At 42.9% G+C, this 23,359-nt stretch overlaps 1 protein-coding gene across 1 annotated transcript; it reads right to left on the bottom strand.

Annotated features, from left to right (window-relative positions):
• Positions 1-2,386: 2,386 nt before the first annotated feature.
• On the bottom strand, positions 2,387-22,833 carry LOC308648844 (uncharacterized protein; the record flags this gene model as incomplete). Its single annotated transcript, XM_081293921.1, is given in 5 exon segments — positions 2,387-2,928; positions 2,931-3,048; positions 3,052-3,367; positions 12,048-13,020; positions 22,710-22,833. Coding segments are annotated over 5 exon segments (2,073 nt in total).
• Positions 22,834-23,359: the final 526 nt, after the last annotated feature.

Genomic DNA, 23,359 nt, shown 5'->3' with positions numbered 1-23,359 from the left:
AATTTCTGCTTTTTTTCTTTGCACAATGTAAGTAATTGGGAAACTTTATTAAAAAATGATCAATTTGCAATGAATTAAGAGTAATGCAGTTATTAAATTCAAGATGAATAAAATAGACAGTAATGCTTACTAACTTTGGTTTGAGTCAGGATTTAATAGGCCTCTGATTTTATACACAGTGTTTTTCCTCAGGATTGTTCACTGGCTAGGCAATGCACTTGAGAGCAAGAAGAGGTCATGTTCAACTGTGTCAGTAAGATGGCAAGGCTCTGGGTCACCACAGAAACATTGTTGCTTTCAACAAAAGCCATACACATATAGCTACTGTAAAATGAAAGCATACAATTGGGGACACACAAAACCATGTTTGTACAATGTTGCAATGGAGGCATAGATGTATCAATTAAGCACCTACTGTCTCATTCCATCTTAATATTTGCTTCTTTTTTCTCTTGAGGCATTGCATATAAAAATATATTAAAATTTATGGCAGAGGAACAAGTCCAGATTCTTGGATATTTTAGTATTAAATGTCTTCAAAAGAAATCTATGTCCATCTGAATAGGGATGTGTGTGGGCTCTATCTCATTCAGCGAGGAGATCCACGGAACAAGGTAGAGGAGAGTGTGGCTGCAGAGTCGCTAATCAAGATCTTTACAGACCAATCAGGGAGCAGGTCTAATTTTATTGTGCAGTTACCATGTATATATACTCAGGAAGCAGCTAAGCAGATCTCAGGCAGCCACCAATGCAATGTCTAGCCAACTGTCCTTGTAGTGACCAGTGGAGGAGCCGGCTGTGGAGCAAGCACAGCGACTGCAACAGGAGGCCAAACGCCCAGGGCTGTGCCTTCCGTTTGCCACTAACTGGCCAAGCTTGGGGGAGTGGCCTGCCACTCAGACACCCTTAATAGATGCCAGGTATGCAGTACTCTATGCACTTGTTCCCACAGGGATGAACTGTTATGATCAGCTAGTTATCCCCAGGGTACAGATGTGCATGGGTTAACCTGACACATTTTAAGTTCTTTGGATCCTATATTTAGTCACCTTATATTTAGAGCCTCATTTTTTTTTTTTAGTACACTACCTGGCCCTAGAAAACAATATCCACTTCAACAGGAACATCAGCTCCCAACAGTGGTCAGTAAAGTCCATCTAAAATGATGTCTATGTAAGCTAGGTGTATAGCACAGGCCTGTAATCCCAGCAGCTGGGGAGATTGAGGGAGGAAGAACTGAAGTCCAACAGCAGCCCTAGCAATTAGCAAGGCCTTAAGCAACTTAGCAAGACCCTGTCTCAAAATAAAAATAAATAAGTAAATAAATAAATAGGGCTGGGGATCTGGCTCAATGCCCCTGGGTTCAATCCCCAGTACCAAAATAAATAAATAAATAGGATGTCTATTTAGTGGAAGTACAATCACAATTTCAGTATGACATTGTTCTCACTAGCAGATGGAAGATGGCAGAGGATCTAGACTGCATGGTGTTCTAAATCAGTGTTATTGGGTCTAAAGGGACAATGTTCATCTACCTGTACAAAATCATAAGTTTACATGACATTTCCTGAGCTTTCAAGTAAGAAATCCATGCACAGAGAAGTTATTTGTAAAGAACATAGAACAATTAATTGTTGTGATTTGGAATTAAATCTGCAGTCTGCCTCCAAATTCAGCAATCTTAGTAACTAACAAATTAGTATGTAGCCCTTGGAAATTCCACACTTGTTATTATATTGTAGCCAATTTATTTAAGTATATAAAAAGTAAATTAATGGAATTACTGTTATTATTTATTTATGAGAGCTGACTTCGATAGGGAACAAACTGAATAGAGAATTTCTTTTCATTTTAAAGTTAAGGAAAACACATAGTTTTCTAAAATTATTCAAAATGGGCAAAAATTTAGATAAATAAAAATTAACAGAATCTATGCTCCTTTAAAAATGATCATTAATAGCTTTAAATATATTTCCATCTCTTGATGTTGAAAACAATATGGATTTCTCCATTTTCATTGCCACTCTTTTGCTTCTGAAAGAGCTGAGACTCACCTTCACATTGAGACCCCATCAGGCAGCTGCTGTGGGGAACAGGAATGCACACCTCAGCGAGACCTGAGGCTTCGGAAGACAGGAATCAAATGCTATGCAAGGGTGGAGTCTGAGGGAGGTTCACGGGTATGCCATCCGAACCAGCAGAGCGATGCTCCATGACTCTCTACGTGAACACCTACGCATGTCCATTTGCAGAGGAGAAATTGAGCTGGAAGCACTAGGGAAGGTTTGCAAAAATGTAGTGGTGATCTTCACCTGCAATCTGCCAGACTGGATTTCCATGATGGAATTTGGATGTGAGCATGCTGAGAAGGAAAGTGGGCATGTGGCTAACGTCTAAGGAGCAGAGCCTGTGGCTTTCGCGCTGCACGGTATCTCCCTATCACCCTCCCCAGGGCTCCCTGCACCTCCTTGTTTCTCAGGCTGTAAATGAAAGGATTCAGCATGGGGTTGATGACTGCATAGAACAAGGAGATGAGCTTGTCCCCCTCCGCCGAGTAAAGGGACTTGGGCCTCAGGTACCTAATCAGCCCAGTCCCGTAGTAAATGGTCACCACAGTCAGGTGGGAGGTGCAGGTGGAGAAGGCTCTTTTCCTGCCCTCTGAGGAGTCCACCCTCATCACAGCCAGCAGGATGCGAAGGTAGGAGAGCAGAATTAGGAGGAAGGGTACCATCACGGTTCCAGCGCCCCCTACCGCCATCATGGCTTCCTGCAGCGTCGTGTCTGCACAGAACAGGTGCAGAAGGATGGGCAGCTCACAGAAAATGTAATCCACCACGTAGGGACCGCAGAGTGGGAAGATGATGCAGGAGAGCTGCACCACCGAAGCGAAAAAACCCAGCGCCCAGGCGCCCAGCGCCAGCGCGATCACGCGGGCCAGCTCAGGAGCAGCAGGTATCGCAGCGGGTGGCAGATGGCCACGTAGTGGTCCAGAGCCATCACTGCCAGAAGGAAGCACTCGGTGCACTCGAGGAACAGGGTGAGGTAGGTCTAAGTAAGGCAGAAGGCGTGGGAAATGACCTTCCTGCTTGTGAGGAAGTTGAAGAGCATCTTGGGCACCTCCAGCGTGCTGAAGAGGACGTTCAGCAAAGCCAGGTGACAAAGGAAGAAGTACATGGGCGACTGCAGAGAGACATTGAGGACCACTAAGGTGACAACCGCCGTGTTCCCGAAGCAGCACGTCAGATAGACCAAAGAGAGCAGGAGGAAGAGGGGGAGCTCGGCCTGGGGGTGATTGGAGAAGCCCACAAGCACCAGCTCAGAGACTACGCTGGCCTTGGCCAGTCTCATGGCCGCCACTGACCAATGCCTGTGGCAGGGAGGAGAAAGCAGCATCTGAGGAAGGAACCCTGGGGTCGAGCCAGTCCCCCTGCACTCGGCTCCACTGCCAAAGTCAGTGCGTTTTAAACAGAAGTGGCAACCGTTTGTGAAATCTCTTTTGGACAGCAGAACACTCAGAGCACAGCACTCTCACCCCATGGCCTGCCTTCTGGCAAAGTGGAACTTTACTTAGGTATTTATTTTAATCACATATATGACGCAAGGCAGATCTTTAGGTTTCAAGCTGAGCACTTCAGCCACCTCTACTCACTATTTTCCATGTATCCAGTGCACCCCTATATTTTGCTAATCAAATGTTTTAGGTTCAATAAAATAAGGTGACTTGTCCAATATCACACATTGAAAATTTGAAGGCTGAAAATAATTCCATTCTCCTCTAACTACAGTAAAAACAGAAATGACAGAATAGTTTTCCCTTATCATGACAAAAGGTTTGTTTTTTTTCTTCCTGATCTCTAAGGAAAATAAATTATCATCTCATATTTGTGGAATACTACAGCTAATTGGTCTATTTCAACCATCTTAGTGTTAGTAAAAATAATATAGTTAATTATCTAAACAATGGAGCTTTTGAATTTCTAGGAATTTCTAGTCATGATCTCCGAGTACATAATACTGTCATTTCAAACCCAGGCCTCTTGATTACTCTAAGCAATGTGGGATTGGCTCCACCAAACTGTGTTTCCCAAATATGCCCACATCTACAGCAATACACTTCCTATAATCTTTAAGAAAACATGAATTTCATGTTCCTGCTTGTGCTGAAACAGAAGCTGTGGACTGGTCACATGAAGTGCAGATCATCTTCTAAGACACACATATGCCAATATCCGCTGCTGCTACCATGCAGCATAGCACCAAAGGGAAACAAACAGAGCTTCTGAGATATTTTTTTTTTCCCTCCCAGTGCTGGGGATCCAAGCCATAACCTCATTCCTGCTAGGCAAGTGTCAAGTACTCTACTACTGAGTACATTCCCAGTCCTGTTCCTGAGATTCTTTTTTTTTTTTTTTTGTAATGTGGATTTTGAGACAGGGTCTCCCTAAGTTGCTTAGGACCTCACTAAGTTGCTGAGGCTGGCCTTGAACTTGTGATCCTCCTGCCTCAGCCTCCTGAATTGCTGAGATTACAAGTTTGTTTCACTCTGCCCAGCTCTGAGAATATTTTGAATTACAACAGTGCAGAAATCATAAAACATGGAGCCCAAGATTCACATAAACTCAGACGTCACTCTTTTCTCCACTGAGTTCTATTTCTACTATTTTCTCTTTGTCCTGCTTAAAATCCCCCCTTTTGTCGCTTCCCTGTTTGATTCTTTATGAAGCATATTTCTAGATTTTTCCATCTACTCTCTTCTAAGTGTTTTTCCATTTTGCACAGACTTCATCAAACAATGAGCAGGACTACTTGACACCAAGCCACACGGTGGGGGAGGATAAAAGGGAAACAGAGGCCCAGATGAAGCCAGAGAGGGAGAGCTGGAACTGGAGGATGCCCACGGGGAGGGAGGAGCTTGGGGAGAGGAGTCTCCATACTTGCCTGCTTTTAGATGTTAGGCAACATGTTCATTCATAGTTGGTACTGGTACTTTGTAAATGAATTGTCCTGAAAAGGATCAAATTTTCAGATATTCACCTATTAAAGAGGTGGCATGAAGAGCACAGCTTTGTCAGCCACTGGGGCTCCTCACAGTTAAGCTTAGCTAGAAATTGTCGCTTCTTCACAAGGTGCTTCTCAGCACTGTGGAACTCAGGTTGCAAAGAATGAGAGGACCATTGTAATAATCTGCAAAGCCCATTTCTCGTTCTTAGTCAAGCTTAGAAGCTATTCACATCCTCCTATTCCCTTCCTTACTCCCCCCCCCCAAAATTTATACTGCATTCACTGCAAGGAAATGAGAGTGAAGTGAAGGAAAGATGCTTTCTAGGCATTATAAATCGGAGTAGAGACTTCAGTGAGTTAAGGGAAATATATTAACCGCCGAAGTTTTAGCTGAATCCCAAAGGGAACCAGTTAACTTCATGTAAAAAATAAAAACTAATTAATTATTGTGCCTCTTACTTTTGATGCAGACAGCTCATTAATGCAACTTTAATTTCCTACTAATGGTGCCAGGTGTTGACTCTGTTTCTTCTCTGAGAGGAACACCTTAATTTGGAATTTTAAATTCAAAAAATTTAAAACTAATATGTTAATGCCATATTTTAAGACATACAAATTTTCTGAACAGAAATTTTGCAAAATCCTAGGTAAATTCAATTATGTAATAAATATAAGTAATACAATTAACAAAGAAATGTTATGTTACTTAAGTGTGGATAACTCTTTTGTGGTCAGACATACGCCATTCTCCAAAGCAAGAACACTGGCAAGGGCTGGGGTTGTGGCTCAGTGGGAGAGCGCTTGCCCAGCATGTGTGAGGCACTGGGTTTGATCCTCAGCACCACATAAAAATGAAATAAAGATATTGTGACCACCTATAACATATATATATATATATATATATATATATATATATATATATATACACACATATTTTTTTTAAAAAAAAGAACACTGGCAAGATAAAGCTCCTGGGTGGGCTTCCATAACAAACCTTTAACAAACTTGAATCACAGGCAGAAAAATTGACTTAATTCTGTATAAATTGATAAAAATAACTGTTTTTTTTTGTTGTTGTTACTATTGCCTGTTCCCTTTAAAAGTTGAGTTTTTGAGCATCAAATTATCTCCAGACAAAATTAGAGGGAACAAGGGCAAAGTTCCAATTATACACAAGATGCTCATGAAACTTACATCTGAAGGGGCAAAGACACCTCACCTGTCCATGTGTTCATCACAACACATTACCATGCAGTGATAAGCATTATGACTTATAGCCGGGTAAAATAAAGAATAGCCAAAGTACCGGCCTTGATCAAAGTCGAGCAAAGACTTCATAATGTTGCAACAGGTGAGAGGATACCTGGAGAAATGGAGGATGCTGTAGGTAAGGAAGGATTACTGGAGGGCAGAGTGGAGAGTGCACACACCCCCAATCCATGAGCTTGCTGTTCTGGGGTGGGGCGATGAAAGAAAGAGGTGCAGGGCACACTGGATAGTGGCCGAGCTGAAGCAGAAGGTGGGTGTGTCTCAGATGCTCCTAAGGGACGCGGGGAGTTCAGATTCTGTTTTAAGTGAACCCTCGACCGTGTCCTCTGTGTGTGTGTGTGTGTGTGTGTGTGTGGCATGAGTCCTTCCTTCCTGAACACCTGAGTGCTTCCTTTTTCTGCATAATGTCAACTCAGTAAACCACCACACTCAACAGGAGGCAATGTGACTGCAAACTATCACTGTGACCATCTTAGAGAGCGTGCTGTCCCCACACATTGATAATCTATGATGTGCAGTTCTGTAGTGTCCCTGTGACCATCAAAATGCTTTTTAATCTTTAGTCATTTTAAAGTAATTCATATTCAAACACAATCTCACCATGACTGTGAGCGTAGACGATGGGAACACAACACAGCCACCCTCTCCCAGCTGTAGTGACAGATCCTTAACTTGCTGTCTGTGGGGCTGAGGGTCTTGTACTTTGAGGTCCACTCCCAAAGGTCTTGTCACTTAGCCTCGTCCCTGGAGGATATCTGGCCTTAGCCAAGTGTCATCCAGTGGGTCTTTCACGGTTTCATTGCATAGGCTGAAGGTGAAGGGATTTGGGAGAGGTGCATGACCCTGGAGCTTCCTGTCCATGACAGGCTGCTCATCTGAGAGGGGATGACTCAGGCAAAGCTTGGGGTCCCACAGCCACAGAGACCACTGAGCAGAGAGAGGTGCTGCTGCCATGGGCTGCCCTGGGCCTCAGCCCGAGCGCCCCTGCAGAATGGTGGAGATGGTGTGGACCTGGGAACCTCTGTGAATGCCAGGACCTGCTGAGAGGGACAAGGGGCTGAGGAAGCCCAGGGGCTCATGGAACCAGTGTCCACACAAGTCCAGGGGAAGAGCGGCACTTCCACAGAGAGAGTGATCTGTCAACTTGGACCACAGAGCAGCAGCCCTGCCTTGAGGATGATAAATGGAAGGGTGAGGAGAGAGCCACCCACTCCAGAGGGGACGAGGAGGTGGGTAGAAGGAACTGGTCTTCTTTACAGGGTATTGAAAGGGGCTGCAAATGGCCACACAGTGGTCATAGGATGCGACAGCCAAGGGAATAACTCAGAGCCTCCAGAAAGAAAGTAAACAGGACTGGGTGAAGCACCCAGTAAATGAGGCTCTTTTCTGCTGGAAGGAAGCCTGCTAACCTCACAGAACAGCATGGGCTGTGGTTAATATTTCACTAAAGGTGAGAAATACTTGGAAGAGAGGAGTCTGCCCAACAATTAGGACAGTGATGTCAAGCACTGCACCAAATAGGTCATTAAAAACATCCTTAAGAGGCCCGGGCCCTGGTTCTGGGCACCCCGTAAGAGTGAATTTCACAATGCTCAGTGCATTGTCATGATAAAAACACTCAAAAAACTTGGGATAGAAGGAAATTTCCTCAACTTGTAATAAGGGCCATATATGAAAATCCACAGTCAACATAATACTCAATGGTGCAAGACAGAAACCTCTTCCATTGGGATCAGGAGCAAGACATTTGTGGTTGTTTTCACCACAAGCTAAAATTAGAAACTCTTATTTTCCAAAAAGAACATTTTATTTTTAATTGTACATATTTATGGGATACACTGTGATATTTCACTACATGTGTACAATGAGTAATATATCAGGGTAATTAGCTTCTTATCCTTAAATGTTTATCCTTTCTTTGTATTGATAATCTTTGAACTATTCTCTTCTAGTTCATTTAAAAATACTTAATAAATAAGTTGTTATTTATTAAGTAGTATAGAGAAGTAGTATAGAATGATAGAACTTATTCCTTCTAACTATTTTGGGTCCCAATTATCCTAGCCCCCACTTTACTCCCTGCTCTACTGTTGGAATAACTTTCAGTTCACAGCTAGCAGCTACAAGCAGCTCAGAGTGCTAGGAAAACCTATGGTAGGTAGTACAGACCTGACAGGAACACCAGCAGGATAGGGCGCCCTGCTCTAGCCAGCTATCTGTGAATCCACATCCTCAGCACTTGTGGTCAGCATTGTCAAGCTACCAGACTACCAGGTCAGGAAACCGAGTGTCAAGTGCTTCAGGGCATGTAACTCCCCAACTCATAGCCCCCCTCCCATAGGGTCAAAGACCCTTCCAGACTGCCTTCCATCACGACAGCAAGATTTAGTGCTTCCTCATAGTGCGGTTACATTAGGCATGAGATGATTGGCTTATAGATGTTAAAGTGCTTATGTGTGATTGGCAGGCATGCCCTACCTGAACCCTATAACAGCTGTATGCATTCCAAAAATAAACGAGCTGGCCTGGAGGTCAACTGAGATTGTCACCTGCCAGCTCTCACCAGCTCCCAGAATCCCTGTGTTGCTTTGACACTGCGTCTCTACCCCCCACCCCCACCCCCACTGAAGTAGCTGAGTAACCATGGACCACACTAGGAACCCAGGAACACATACACTCTACCCATCCTCTATGAACACTACTCTGTTTTCTCCTTTAAGAAATCAACTTTTTTAGCTTCCACGTGTATAACTATGAAACTCGTTAAAATCCTAGGGGAAATGCTTTATTACATTGATTTGGCAAGGATTTCTTGATATAAGATCAAAATAGCAGGCAACAGAAGGAACAAAGGAAGTAAATTGTGTTTCACCAAATTAAAAACTGTGCATCAACAGACACAATTAGCATGGTGAAAAGGCAATTCGTGGAGTGGAAATAATTATTGCAAATCATATGTCTGGTAAGGAAGTCATATTAAGAAAATGTAAGGAACCTGCAAAGCTCAACAATAAAGAAAACAAGTCAACCTAAGAATAGCTACCCAAGTCAACAATGGGCAAAAGACTTGAACAGACTTTCTCCCAAGAAGATATACAGATGGCCAATAGACACATCAAAACCTATTCCACATCACTCATTATTGAGGGAATGCAAATCCAAAGCTCAATGAGACACCACTACATATCCAAAAGGATGCCAGTTATTCAAAAGGCCCCCAAACTGTAAAATAACAAGTGTTCACAGGATGTGGATAAATTAAAGCCCCTGAGCATTGCTAGTGATGACAGTATGAGGGTCCTCAAAAATTAAATGTAAATATCTATCAATTTTAGAAGATTAAACATAGAATCACCTTATGGCATGTCATTTTAACTACTGGTATATACCTAAAGGAATTGAAATCAAACAGATATTTGTAAACCAATGGCTATAGAACCATTATTCCTTTTAACCAAATGGTAGAACGACTATGGGAATCTAAGTCCATTGGCAGAGAGCAGGATAGCAAAGGAGTGTGTGTGTGTGTATGTGTGTGTGTGTGCGTGTGTGTGTGTGTGCGTGTGTGTGTGTGTGTGTGTGTGTGTGAGAGAGAGAGAGAGAGAGAGAGAGAGAGAGATTAGTTAGCCTTGTAAAAGAAATGAAATTCTGATGTGTGCTGCAATAGCAATAAACCTGGAACTGTATGCTACGTAACCTGACCTGGATGCAAGAGGACAGGCATCTTTACAGGAGGAGCCTGGGGGAGCACAAATCCCCTGAGGCAGGTGGTGCAAGGGCTGAGGACTTTCTGTCCCAGGGGGCGTGGAGTTCCATTTTGAGAGGATGCATGTCTCTGGACAGGGAACGTGGGGACAGCTGCCCACAGGTGAATGCACCTAAGGCCACTGGACTGTGCCCTGCAACAGGGAAAACACAGATTTTATGTTGTGTGAATTTTGCCCCAGTAAAGTTATCATGAATGGATCATGTATGGCTCAGTTTTTGTATAAAAAATTAATTTAGAACCTTCATGTGAGTCTATGTGCAAAAAATGTGGTAAGGTTATTGACAAATAAACCATTTATTGTCTTGTGTTATTGTTTATCTCTCTTCCCCATGTTCTTTTCATATTTACCTAGGTTGTCTACACTGGCTCTCATTAACTCTGAGTAACCTTGCACTTAACAGGATAAAAATACATAATAAGCTTGAGAAATAATGACTGAATCTCTGAGCTCCATGCAGCCCCTGCCTTGCTTACGCTGTGGCCTCAGACCTCCCTTCTTATCTTCACCATGTAAGAAGTTAGAATAAGGTATTCTAGATATTTTTCATCTAGACAATTTTATTATCCTGTTGACAAATAGCTGAACTTATCTTCAATCTTGAAGAAGTTATATGGTGATCTTACTTTGGCATGCTTTTGAGTTTTATTTGAAAGTTTCAGGAAAAGGGAAAATTTAAAAAAAAATTTGTGAACTTTTTAACACATTTTTGAACACTTTCAAATTCTCCCCAGAACATTGTTACACCCACATGTGAGTAATACAAAAGTATGCATTTACAGAAGATATTTCACAAATAAATCTAACTTACAAGAATTGTTTCAGATGCTGCAGGGCATGCTGGCACACACCTGTAATTCCAGCAGCTCAGGAGGCTGAGACAGAAGGATCGCACATTCAAAGTCAGCCTCAGCAACGTCAATGCATTAAGCAACCCAGTGAGACCCTCTCTCTAAATAAAATACAAAATAGGGCTGGGGATGTGGTCAGTGGTCAAGTGCCCTAGTTCAAAAAAATAAAAAAAAAATAATTAAAATAAATAAAAATAAAAAGAATTGTTTCAGTTGCATTAACAAATCAGAAACTATTTAAATTATATTATTTAATCTCTCCCATTTTCCTCAACTAATGGAGGCATACCAAGACAACTAGCAACAGAAATATAAGTAAAACAGCCACAGGAATGACCTATTCTGTAAATTCTGTATCATAGGCAATGAAGTTTACCAACCAATCGCAATAGGGGATGCAATACAATTTCAAGTAAAGGAAAGTATTGTTTGATATGGGAGGTCCGGGACATGCAATTCCCCGGGAAACGTGGATAGCCACCTTATCTGGGGACAGTGAAGGGGAGGGAGCTGTTGCCAGAAGCTGCCTGACTGCCATCATCCCCATCTGCAAGCTGGCCAGCTGCTCTAGAGAAGCTTTTCTTCCGAAGTTCATGCCCACTAACTTCATCACTAATCATATTCCCAGGTTTTTCTCATGACAACATAGCGGAATAAAACGGTGACTTCCATATGTTATACTGGGGGAACTCTAGCTCCCTTCCGCTGGCCAGCCGTGATTGAACTCTAGGAGAGTGTTCCAGATGTGCCCTAGAAGCTTGCTGGCAATTGAGCAGATGCTGCTGGGAAGACCGGGAACACGAGGAAGATTATTAGGACTCACTTTTCCGATTAGAAGAGGAGAATCAGACTTTCAAAATCGGAGAAGCGCAGAGCATCCCCAGTTCACGGGGAGGAACCAGTTAGATCCTCAAGGAGCAAAGAGGAGCAAGGGAACCCACCAAATGCAGACGCTGTAGCTTTGCGGTTTCTTTTGTCACAAGCTACAACATGCCTGACAAATGCAGCACGTGTCTTATTTCTCATCTGTCAGCCTCTGTTGGAGAGTCTGACGGGCATTAAGAGGTTATTAACCCCTCACACGGAAAATTAACTCTGTGCAGTTAGAAGACAAATGCTTTTGCAGCCCGTCCTGAGGGCACCTTTGCGGAAGTGTCACCTTGGGCACATGGTTGTCCTGAGTCTGCTAGGGCATTTCGCCAGGGCGTCTCTGAGCGAGCCTTTCACTTTCTCGTTGCGCAGACTGTATATGAAGGGGTTCAGCATGGGCGTCACGATGGTGTTCAGCACGGTGGCGAACTTGTTCACGTCCATCACGCCGCCCTTCCGCGGGCGCACATAGATGAAGATGGAGCTGCCATAGTACAGCGTTACCACCGTGATGTGCGAGGCGCAGGTGGAAAAGGCCTTGCGCCGGCCCTGCGCCGAGGGCATCCCGAGCACTGTGATGATGATGCAGGTGTAGGACACGCCAGTCAGGAGCAGGGAGCCCAGGAGCAGCACCGCCGAGGAGGCGAAGTCCGCCAGCTCTGCCAGAGAGGTGTCCGCGCAGACCAGCTTCAGCACCGGGGCGCTGTCGCAGAAGAAGTGGTTTACCACGTTGGGGCCGCAGAAGGGCAGGGGGGCCGTTAAAACTGATGGCGCCAGGATGGACAGAAAGGCGCCCACGTAAGACCCCAGGAGCAGCGCCGAGCACATCTGTCTGTTCATGATGAGCGCGTACCGCAGTGGGTTGCAGATGGCGACGTACCGATCAAAGGACATGACCGCCAGGAGGAAGAACTCGGTGGACCCCAAGAGGAAGTAGAAGAAAGACTGCGTGAGGCAGCCCACAAAGGAGATGGCTTTGGTGAGGGAGAAAGTGTTGGCCAGCATCTCAGGCACCACGGTGGAGGTGATAGCCACCTCGAGGAAGGAGAGGTTGGCTACGAAGAAGTACATGGGTGAGTGCAGGCGACGGTCACAGCACACTAGAAGGATGATCAGAGTGTTGCCGACCAGAGATGTCAGGTACATGAGCAGGAACACAGAGAAAAGAAGAATGTTCACGGGTTTCTCATTCTGAAACCCAAGCAGGATGAACTCAGTGACCCTGGTCAGGTTGCTCCCATCCATGCAGCTTCCACTTCCACCTGTAGTGAAGGAAAGAGGGGTTCCTGCCATTCCTTGCATCTCGCCCTGGAGGCACCCATCCTATCTACATGGATTAAGCCCCTTTTGTTTTTATGGAGGGAATCATAATGAAAGCAAATGATTATTTTCCAGTGTTCAAATAGGCCCTGAGATGAGCCAGGGAAGATAAGAGAGCTCAGAACTGAGACGCCCTCCTAATAGGAATGAGTCTTAAGGACTTTATGACAACTTCCACCTCTCCTTAGGAAAGCTGTGAACCACTTGTGATGGGAAATCCAGCGGCTCTCAAGACCTGTGGACAACTGCATGGACATACTGTAGTGCCCCTCACCCTCTCAGAGGCCAAGTATTCATTTACAGTGCTGACAGGCACAGCTGCAATCAAGACCAACTCTACATTAGTGCATAGATACAAAGTGTCTTTTAAAGTTATTTTATTACCAATGAGAAAGAAAAATATTGAAGAAACACAACTATACACAATCACATAATAGGTTGATGACCCCTGAGCACCAACCAACACTGTCAAATTGGCCACTAAAATAGTTAAAGTCAGCCTTGTGCCAACTCCCCATGGAATCTGATGTCATTGTGCATTAAATGTTAATAGAGCATTCAGAAGTAAGGGAAAAGATCGCAAAATACAACTTTTAAAAATAGCACTGTTGCTTATTCTTATCTTGGAATTCAGACAGATAAAGCAAATGTTCAGGAAGAGAGGTAGAGGAGTTGAACCTCTGGGATTTTGCTTTTCTTATGAGTAACAGCAAGAACCTAAGATTATGCAGTTGTTCAGAAATCAAGGGCCAGAAGTACAGAGAAAACAGGAACCTGTTACAGACAGTTTTGTATGTGTTAAGTTGTCACTTAGAAATATTTATGTTATGTTATCAAGGTAATCAACTGAAGTTATCCACTCTTATGAGTAGAAGTTTGAAATGAGGCATGATTTCAAATCCCAAATTGCAATACAAACAAAAAATTGATACTGACAGGCTTTGACAAAGCTGACTTTAGGAGAGTGGATATTTTTATTGCTACTTTTCCATAGAGTGATGGATGAGTGTGTTAGAGGCTAGTGGAAAATTTTATCACAAAGGCCCGTGCTGCAAACAAGATAAGCTTTTGTATCTAATTAGGTTTTAGGTTTGGATGCTTGTATGACACAATATTTATTAGTTTGTTCTTTAATTCACTTTTATTATTACATATTTATAGCACACTGGAAAGCAAGTAGATGTGCAGATAAATTTCTTATAGGAATTTCTCTTCCTCATATCCTTTCTCATTTCAGGATATGAGGAAGAAAAAGGATTTGGTTTAAAATGGAGGTTTGTACTATAATCCTTTATAATGACCTTTCCAAATACATTAATCTGAGTTCAATATTTTAATTAATAAGCACTGAACATGTCAGTAAGGTGATGTGGTGAAAAAAACTGCAATCAATTTCATTCCTGTGATCATGACAGAGGACATGTGAATGGCTGATGGAGAAGTGCAAAGCAACATTTGATTACAGGATGTCACTAGAAAGAGCTCCTCCTGTGGTCCCCATAGAGCTGGCTTAACTGTGAGCAATCACTGTGTGCCATGATGTACAGCAGGGTCTGGCAGAACAGGTGGAGAGGTAATGGGGCTCCATCTAGTCAATCAGAAGACTCTGCATGGGTTCCTCAATAAGTGAAAGCAGATGGAAAAGAGCCGGAGAGTCACAGCCATAGAGAGAATATAAAGAGGAAATGGGAACAAAGAACATCTACTCACCCTCTACAGTGTATCAGAAGTTTGTGAGTGCTTGAGGGCATTGCCTCCAGTTCTCTTTACTTTTAAGTGCATGACTTGGGTATGGTCCACAGTGGGAATGCTTCTAAAGGTTATTTCCTTTTTCAGACAGTCTCAAAACAAATTTATGGAGATTACAACTGTGTGTGTGTGTGTATGTGTGTGTGTGTGTGTGTGCAAGTGAGTCGCCTGGGGGTGGTGTGCCTTCTCCACTTGCCTCTGGGAAGAACTGATGTGAAGTCTGTGATCTTGTTCGTCTTCAGGTTATTGGAGCTGGAAAGCAGGAGGGAAGCCAAGGTTTGGCACAGTGGGTGGCTTCCCTAGAGGCAGGGCTTCGAGTGGAACGGTGGTCTCCAGAGATCAATTTATGCAACCAAAAAGAAAAACTCTGTAATTAAAAGAAAAGAAAAAGTTTTCCAAATTGAACAGGTGAACTTGCAAACACAACCTCCATGAGAAACACAGGGACCTCCAGAGAAATCATCAGTGGGTCAAGGCTGGCTCCACTAACTGCAGAATACTGTCCCTCCACCATCAGGGCAGGAGGTAGATTTTCACCCTCTTAGACCTTATCGCCTTAGCCAACCTTTAGTAAGTACTATCTACTAGCTATTAGCACCCATAGTAAATAATATGCACTAGTAATCTCCCAAAATAGTAAGGATGTTAGTTGTAAACTTATGATAACCATATGAAATAGGTGGCACCATTACCATGAGTTATGATAACTATTTTACATAAGCAATAAAAGAAAAAACTAACTTTAAAATATTAAAAATTACAAAATATGAATAAATAAATTCAGCAAAGTAGCAGGATATAAAATCAATACCCATAAATCAAAGGCATTTCTGTACATCAGTGTCAAGTCCTCTAAAAGGGAAATGAGGAAAACTCCCCCATTTACAATAGCCTAAAAAAATACCTGGGAATCAATTTAACAGAAGAGATGAAAGACCTCTATAGTGAAAACCATAGAGCACTAAAGAAAGAAATTGAAGAAGACTTTAGAAGATGGAAAGATCTATTTTGCTCTTGCTTTGCAGAATTAATATTGTTAAAATTACCATACCACCAAAAGCACTATATAAATTTAATGCAATTCCAATCAAAATCCCAATGACATTCCTCATAGAAATAGAAATAAAAGTCATGAAATTTATCTGAAAAAATAAGAGACCCAGAATAGCTAAAACAATCTTAGCAGGAAGAGTGAAGCAGGTGGCATCACTATACCAGACTTTAAACTGCACTACAGAGCAATAGTAACAAAAACATCATTACATTGGCACCAAAATAGACCTGTAGACCAATGGTACAGAAGAGAGGACACAGAGACTAACCCACATAAATACAGTTATCTCATATTAGACAAAGGTGCCAAAAACATACATTGGAGAAAAGATAGCCTCTTCAACAAATGATGCTGGGAAAACTGAAAATCCACATGCAACAAAATGCAATTAAACCCCTATCTCTTGCCATGCACAAAACTCAACTCAAAGTGGATCAAGGACCAAGGAATTAAACCAGAGACATTACACTTATTTGAAGAAAAAATAGGCCTAAATCTCAATCATGTCAGATTAGGCTCCAACTTCCTTAATAAGAGTCCTATAGCATAATAATTAAAACCAAGAATCAATAAATGGGATAGATTCAAACTAAAAAGCTTCTTCTCAGCAAAAGAAACAATCAGTGAGGTGAATGGAGAACTTACAGAATGGGAGCAAATCTTTACCACAAGCACATCAAATGCAGCACTAATCTTAGGATATATAAAGGACTCAAAAATCTTAACATTAAAAAAAAAATTACCCAGTCAGTAAATGGGTGAAGGAACTGAACAGACACTTCTCAGAAAATGATACACAATCAATCAACAAATATATGAAAAAATGTTCAACATCTCTAGCAATTAGAGAAATGCAAATAAAAACTACTGTAAGATTTCATCGCACTCCAGTCAGAATGGCAGCTAATATGAAGACAAACAACAATAAGAGTTGGCAAGGATGTGGGGAAAAAGGCGCACTCATACATTGCTGGTGGGGCTACAGACTGGTGCAGCCAACATGAAAAGCATTATGGAGAATACATGGAAAGCTGGGAATGGAGCCACCATTTGATCCAGCTATCACACTCCTCGGTTTATACCCAAAGGACTTAAAAACAGCATACTACAGGGACACAGCCACATCAATGTTTATAGCAGCTCAATTCACAATAGCTAAACTGTAGAACCAACCTAGGTACCCTTCAGTTGCTGAATGGATAAAGAAAATGTGATATGTATACTCAATGGAATAACTCTTTCAGCATTAAAGAGGAACAAAATCATGGCATTTGCAGGTAAATGGACGGAGTTAGAGAAGATAATGCTAAATGAAGTTAGCCAATCCCCAAAACCCAAATGCCAAATGTTTTCTCTGATATAAGGAGGCTGATTCACAGTGGGGTTGTGAGGGATCATGGGAGGATTAGACAAACTTTAGGTGGAGCAAAGGGGAGGGAGGAGAGTGGAGGGGGTATGGAGGTAGGAAAGAAGGTGGAATGAGATGGTCATCATTACCCTAAGTACATGTATGAAGACATGAATGGTGTGACTCTACTTTGTGTACAACCAAAGATATGAAAGACTGTGCTCTAGATGTATGATATGAATTGTAATGCATTCTGCTGTCATATATAACAAATTAGAATAAAAAAAATAATTTTTAAAAAATTACAAAATTTGAAGCTACCTAACATACATCATTAAAATTTTCCCCCCTATTTTGTGGTGCTGGCATTTGAATCCAGGAGTACTTAACCAATGAGCTTTGACCCCAGTCAATTTTATTTTTTTTTATTTTGGGATGAGGTCTAACTAAGTTGTTTAGGGCCTCACTTAATGGCTGAGGCTGGCTTTGAACTTGTGATTCTCCTGTTCAGTCTCCTGTAGCTGGAGTGTACCATCACACCTGGCCTAAAACATTATTTTAAAAAGTAATTGCTAGCACCTCCTGAATGCTTAGTCCATATTTTGATTCACTGTCCTAAGAGTGTATAAATTAGTCTAGAGTTAAACAGTTAGATGTGAAAATAACAGTACATGGGTAGCCAGTATCAGGAAGAGGAGGGGAAATTAGAGCCCTTGTGCACTTTGGTGGGAAAGTACAATTATGCAGTGACATAGAAAGACAGGAAGGAGCTTCCACCAGACTTCACCAATAGAAGGGCAAGTGCTCCCCAAGGGTCCCCCCAGGACCTGACGGGGAGGAAACCTCAACTCCTCACCCTCCCTTTTGTGCTGCACCTCTGTTGGGCTTGGGTTCACAGTGGAGGCCAAGTGATTCTCAGATTATGATGTACCTCAGATTCCCTCCTTGTGGGGTATTCAAGCTACATTCAATCCCGAGCCTGTGTATTTCCATGCCCTGAGTTTCACAGTCTCTTCTGCAAACATCACCATCTTCACAGCTAGGGGAATGGAACCTGCCTCCACCAAAGTCATGCACAGTTCTTGGCTACAGAACACTAATAACATTTCTTATTGTCTGAATTATGCTTCCCTCTAGCTAAATGAATCATTCCAAGAGATCCAGGACTACAGGTGTGTTCCTCATGCTGTATTGCAAATATTAAGTCCATGAGGTGTGACTTACAGTATCAGCAACTCCATTTTGTTTGGGTGAATAAATGAAGAGACAAATATTTGAGCAAAATAGAATTTCTGGGAAAGTAAGAATATATGTATTTTACAGGTGCCTAAGGAGTGACCTGAGTGCCTAAGGTTTTAGATCTGAGTTTTGCAGGAGAAGACATAAATTTTGGATGTTTGTCAGAATTTATGAGCACATTTTAGGCAGCTGATCTTGTGGACACCTAATCAACTAACAGAAAGAGAAGATGGTGGAAGAGATGAGGTCCAATGATGCAATATTAGAGGATATCCACCACTGAGCTGATCACTGACAAAATAAATTAGAATTAAAAAAGATGTTCAGAGAAGCATGAAGATAAATTGGAGATAAATATCAAAATTGCAAGCAGATTTTTTTCTAAATATAAACATTATAAAAATGACAAGTGTTTTGGAATTTATTAAATGCTTTCATTGCTAGTCACTACAAAATTATAAGTGACTCTATGGAGTCACTTATAATTTAAAAATCATGGAATAAAGGAATGTGTTGAAATGAGTTTAACTCATCAAGATTTTGACCACTCTTTTTTTTTACTTTGTACTGGGAATTGAACCACGAGTGATCTACCACTGAGCTAAACTCCACCCTTTTTATTTTGAGAGAGGACCTCATTAAGCAGCTGAGGCTGGCCCTGAATCTGTGATCTTCTTACTTCAGCCTCCCGATTCATTGAGATTACACATGAACACGTGCCTGGTGACATTTCATGCTCTTGAATTTAGGATATGAAGGAAGACTTCAACTAATAAGTTTCAATTACTTCAAAATACTGAAAAAAAAAGGGGGGGGGAGAGAGATCTTCTTCTTACTTTTTGTTTTCATTGGGTTGAACAAGGTTTGCCATGTTCTTATGCTGAGAGCAGAGGGGAATAAACTCAAGAAGGTTGAAATCATCAGAAGTTTTCCTGTAATTAATCCTTTTCTCAAACCTGCTTCACTGCTGCCCTGCTCAGCCACCGCTGTCTGGTGTGCTTCCTTCACCTGGCAGCCCTCAGGTTGCTCCCACCTCTGAGTTCTCAGATGCACATCTGGCACAGCTAGGGGCTGTAGGAAACTCGGGACCCTTCCCTGGGAGGTGGCTGTAAACAAGGTGGCTCTCCATCAGTGATGGCAGGGCACTTCACCCCCCTAGACATCCAGGAGAAGCCACCACTGCATGAGCATGGCCATCCCCTAGCAGCTGTGGGCAGGACCAGAGTGCTGAGATTTGAGTTTCTTGGCACCTAGGGGGACACATCCTTTACTTCCTACACATGCAGTAAAAGAAAACTCCCTAAACAAGCAGGAGAAGTTCAAACCCTCAGGCACCAGAAATGAGAACTTCATGACCAGGCCCAATCACTGTCATTATATAACCTTGTGATTATTTCCAGAAATAATCAAATATAAGGACTTCTTTAGTTTTATAAATGACATAGATCCTGAAAAGTATGAAAAAAATGTGCAATTCTAAAAAGATATGTTAAATCAGACACTTATTTCATGAATGTGTTTCTTGAGTTGATATATTCAATATTCCCATTTTTCCCCGTTTTTATGCAGCAAATATGCTGTTACCATGGGGATGTGAGGTGTCCCCCAAAGCTCCTGTTAATGCAGAAATATTCAGAGGTAAGATGATTGGATTGTGAGAGATGTAACCTAGCCCTCCATCTTAGTTTGACTGGACTGATGTGATGGTAGGTGTAGCAGTGGGGATGGATGGTCCCTGGGCATGCCCTGCAAGGATGTGTGTGCCCATGTCCCTCTCTGCCTCCTGACCTCCCCTGAGCCGAGCAGCTTTCCTCCTCTGGGCCTTTCCCCCAAATAGTGCTGCCTCACCTTAGTCTCAGAGCAATGGAGGCTGCTGTCTGTGGACTGAGACCTCTGAAACTGTGAGCCCCAGATGAACTTTCCTTCCCTGAGTTGTTTTTCTCTGGTATTTTGGTCACAATGACTCAAAAGCTGACTAACACTTATGCATTCCTTAAAATAAACTTTTAGGAAATGTGTATTCCTCTGTGAGAGATTAATTTCACTCAATATTTTAGTTGTAAGATGTGTCCTTGAACCTACTGTTGGTACCTGAAGACTCTTCTCTTTTAACATTGTAGAATTTCACATAAATATGTAAAAATTTATTTACTTTTTTTCAACAATTTGGGAGGTTTCGGTTTGACGCTATTTTTTTTTTAGAGTTTTATAGTTATATTTAGTAGCTGGGTTCATCCTAAGAAAATCAGAAATGCATGGAATTTGATTTCAGTTCACCTCTCCCCTGCCCTCTTTTTCCCCTTCCCTACCTCACTTTCCTTCCTCTGCTCTGCTGGACTTGGCTTTTCTATTTATTTATATTCAATTGGTTCTTTTTACTTACACATAAAGGTGGATCCCTGTGCTGTATTTGTATACACACATTGCACACATAACATGTGTTTATATATTCACTGAATGAGTGAATATCCATTCCACATTTCCTGCCCTTCCTGGCCCTGTGTTCTGCCTCTGGCTCCCCTTCTTGTGCATGACTGATCTTCCCCTTGTCTCTGTGATGTGCTACCCTTCCCTTCTCCTTTTCTTTAGGTTGGCCTAGCTTCTGCATAGAAGAGAAAAAACTTGACCCTTGATTTTCTGAATCTGGCCTATTTCACTTGGCATGATGTTCCCCATTTCCTTCCATTTACCAGCTAATGCCATGATTTTGTTTTTCTTTGCAGCTGAGTAAAACTCCATCATATATATATATATATATATATATATATATATATATATATATATATATATATATTTCTTTATTAATCCATTCATGCATTGATGGGCATCTGGGTTGATCTCATCATTTGGTTACTGTGAATTGGCTGCATTGCTGTAGTATGCTGATTTGAGTTCTTTTGGGGAAATACCTAGGAGTGGGATAGCTGGTCTTATTGTGGGTCCATCCCAATTTTTTTGAGGCATTTTCATATTGCTTCCCAGAGAGTCGTACTGGTCTGCAGTCCCACCAACAATGGACAAGTGTGACTGTTTCAGTTTGGGGCTAATTTAAAAGGTGTGTTGGGAGCAACCTGGTGTGCACCCCATGTGAGCACACCTGAATCTCCCAGACAACCTCACAGTTCCAGAGAGGGTGACCAGCTTACTTATGAGAATTTCCATTGTCCAGCCTTCATCAGTGCTTGGAGATTTTAGAATTTTTGATTTCAGGGAAACTTCAAGGTGTGTTGTGGTATTCCTCCATGGTATACACTGGTGTTTTTTATAGTAATGAGGCACTGTCAGTTCCCTTCCTTGAATCTCTTACGATGACCACTCTTTCCACCTGGACTTCACACTCCTGGCTACTGCACCAGCTCTAATCATCCCAGGGCCAGGCAGCAGCAGCCAGGAACAGCCCTCTGCCCCAGAGCACAGGAAACCACATTAGCAGCCCTGGGCTGAAGCCATATTGCCTACTGGGGCATAATCCACTTCCCACAGCCCTAGCTGCCTCTTTCCAGACCCCAGGAGCAATCAGCATGGCCTTCCTGACTGCCCTTTGCCCTGTGGAATTGTAAATAGCAGGAGTTCTGCCCTTCAACCCTCCTAGCACCATCTGAGAGTGACCCTCCATCTGAGCTATCTTTAAGTCCACTGAAGCAGATGGGTGGGTGTGTACACGGTGGCATGCCTATGACCTCTTTTCCAGTAGCCCCTTGAGGGGTCTTCTCTGGCTCCCTGATCAGATTCAGGTCCTGCAAATGCCCCTGGTTCAGACCAATGGCTGTTGCTGAGCTGCTTCTTGAGCTTTGCTGTGGCTCCCAGCACTTACCTTACCCAGGTCTCCCAGTCCAAGTCTTCAAACCTGTCCTGCCAGTTGGCTGAATTCCAGTTGTCTGGGTGGTAACTCAGGTGGGGCACTTCAGAGCAGCCACTTGAGCTGACCTTGCATTGTGGGGCCTGGCACTGAGTTGTGTCTCCATGTACAGCCTGTGTGTCGCAGAGGCATGTTCCAGGGGTTCCTGCTTTTTTTTTTTTTTTTTCAATTTTTTAAGTGTAATGTTATTGACAAGGAATAATGTTGTAAATGTGTGGTGTACACGTCTTCCTGTCAGTGTAATCATTATTAGGAGTAGAAACCTGGCTTTTCTGCGTGTTTCCAGCTACTCCAGCGGAGGAGGAGTTGGCTGGCCTTCCCCACAGAAGATAATTGGGATCCCTAGCCTCTTTGGTTGACTAAATAAGTTCTTTCCTGTTACCTTTGCTGGTATGAACCCAGATCCTGTCACCTAGGCGTTTTACCCGGACCAGAGCCTCCGTAGTATCCAGGTAGCACCCATGGAACCCTCTCTGGAGCAAGGAGAGGAAGATCACGTCCTGCATTGCGCTCACTCCCGTATTATGCTGTTGCTTGAGCATTACAGGGACCTCACCAGAGCACGTAGGCCCCCGAGCCTGTGCCGCGCATGATCACGCCCGGAGGGGCAACTTGGGCCAGCTGCTGTGGACTCCCTGTGCTGATCCAGGAGAGGCCAGAGCTCTCCAGACCCAAACCCCAGGCCCTGGGAGGGACGGGAGGGGCTGTATGATGAGGCCACCTCCCACTCCTTCCTTAACCACACAGAGGGTCCACTCGGTGAGCATCAGAGACTGGAACTAGAGCGGTGGCCTTCAGCCCCACCCAGGGAGAAAAAATACATGAAATGAGTAAACCCATACACACAGACATTAAAGTTTTAAAAGCTGACCCAACTGTAATTCTAAAATGTGACCAAAGAACTTATACAGCAAAAAGATCAAAAGGACACGACTGTCTCTTTGCCTGTGCAGCACAGTGCTGAGGGCAGGACAGCTGCTGACCGAAACCGGGTCAAGGTACAGTGGTAGTTGGGACCTGCACCGGTGAACG

This window comes from Spermophilus citellus (genome assembly GCF_964194105.1).
Source record: "Spermophilus citellus genome assembly, chromosome: 1".
Lineage (NCBI taxonomy): Eukaryota > Metazoa > Chordata > Mammalia > Rodentia > Sciuridae > Spermophilus > Spermophilus citellus.
Note: the sequence above shows the minus strand (reverse complement) of the source record. Positions and strands in the feature narration are given on the sequence as shown.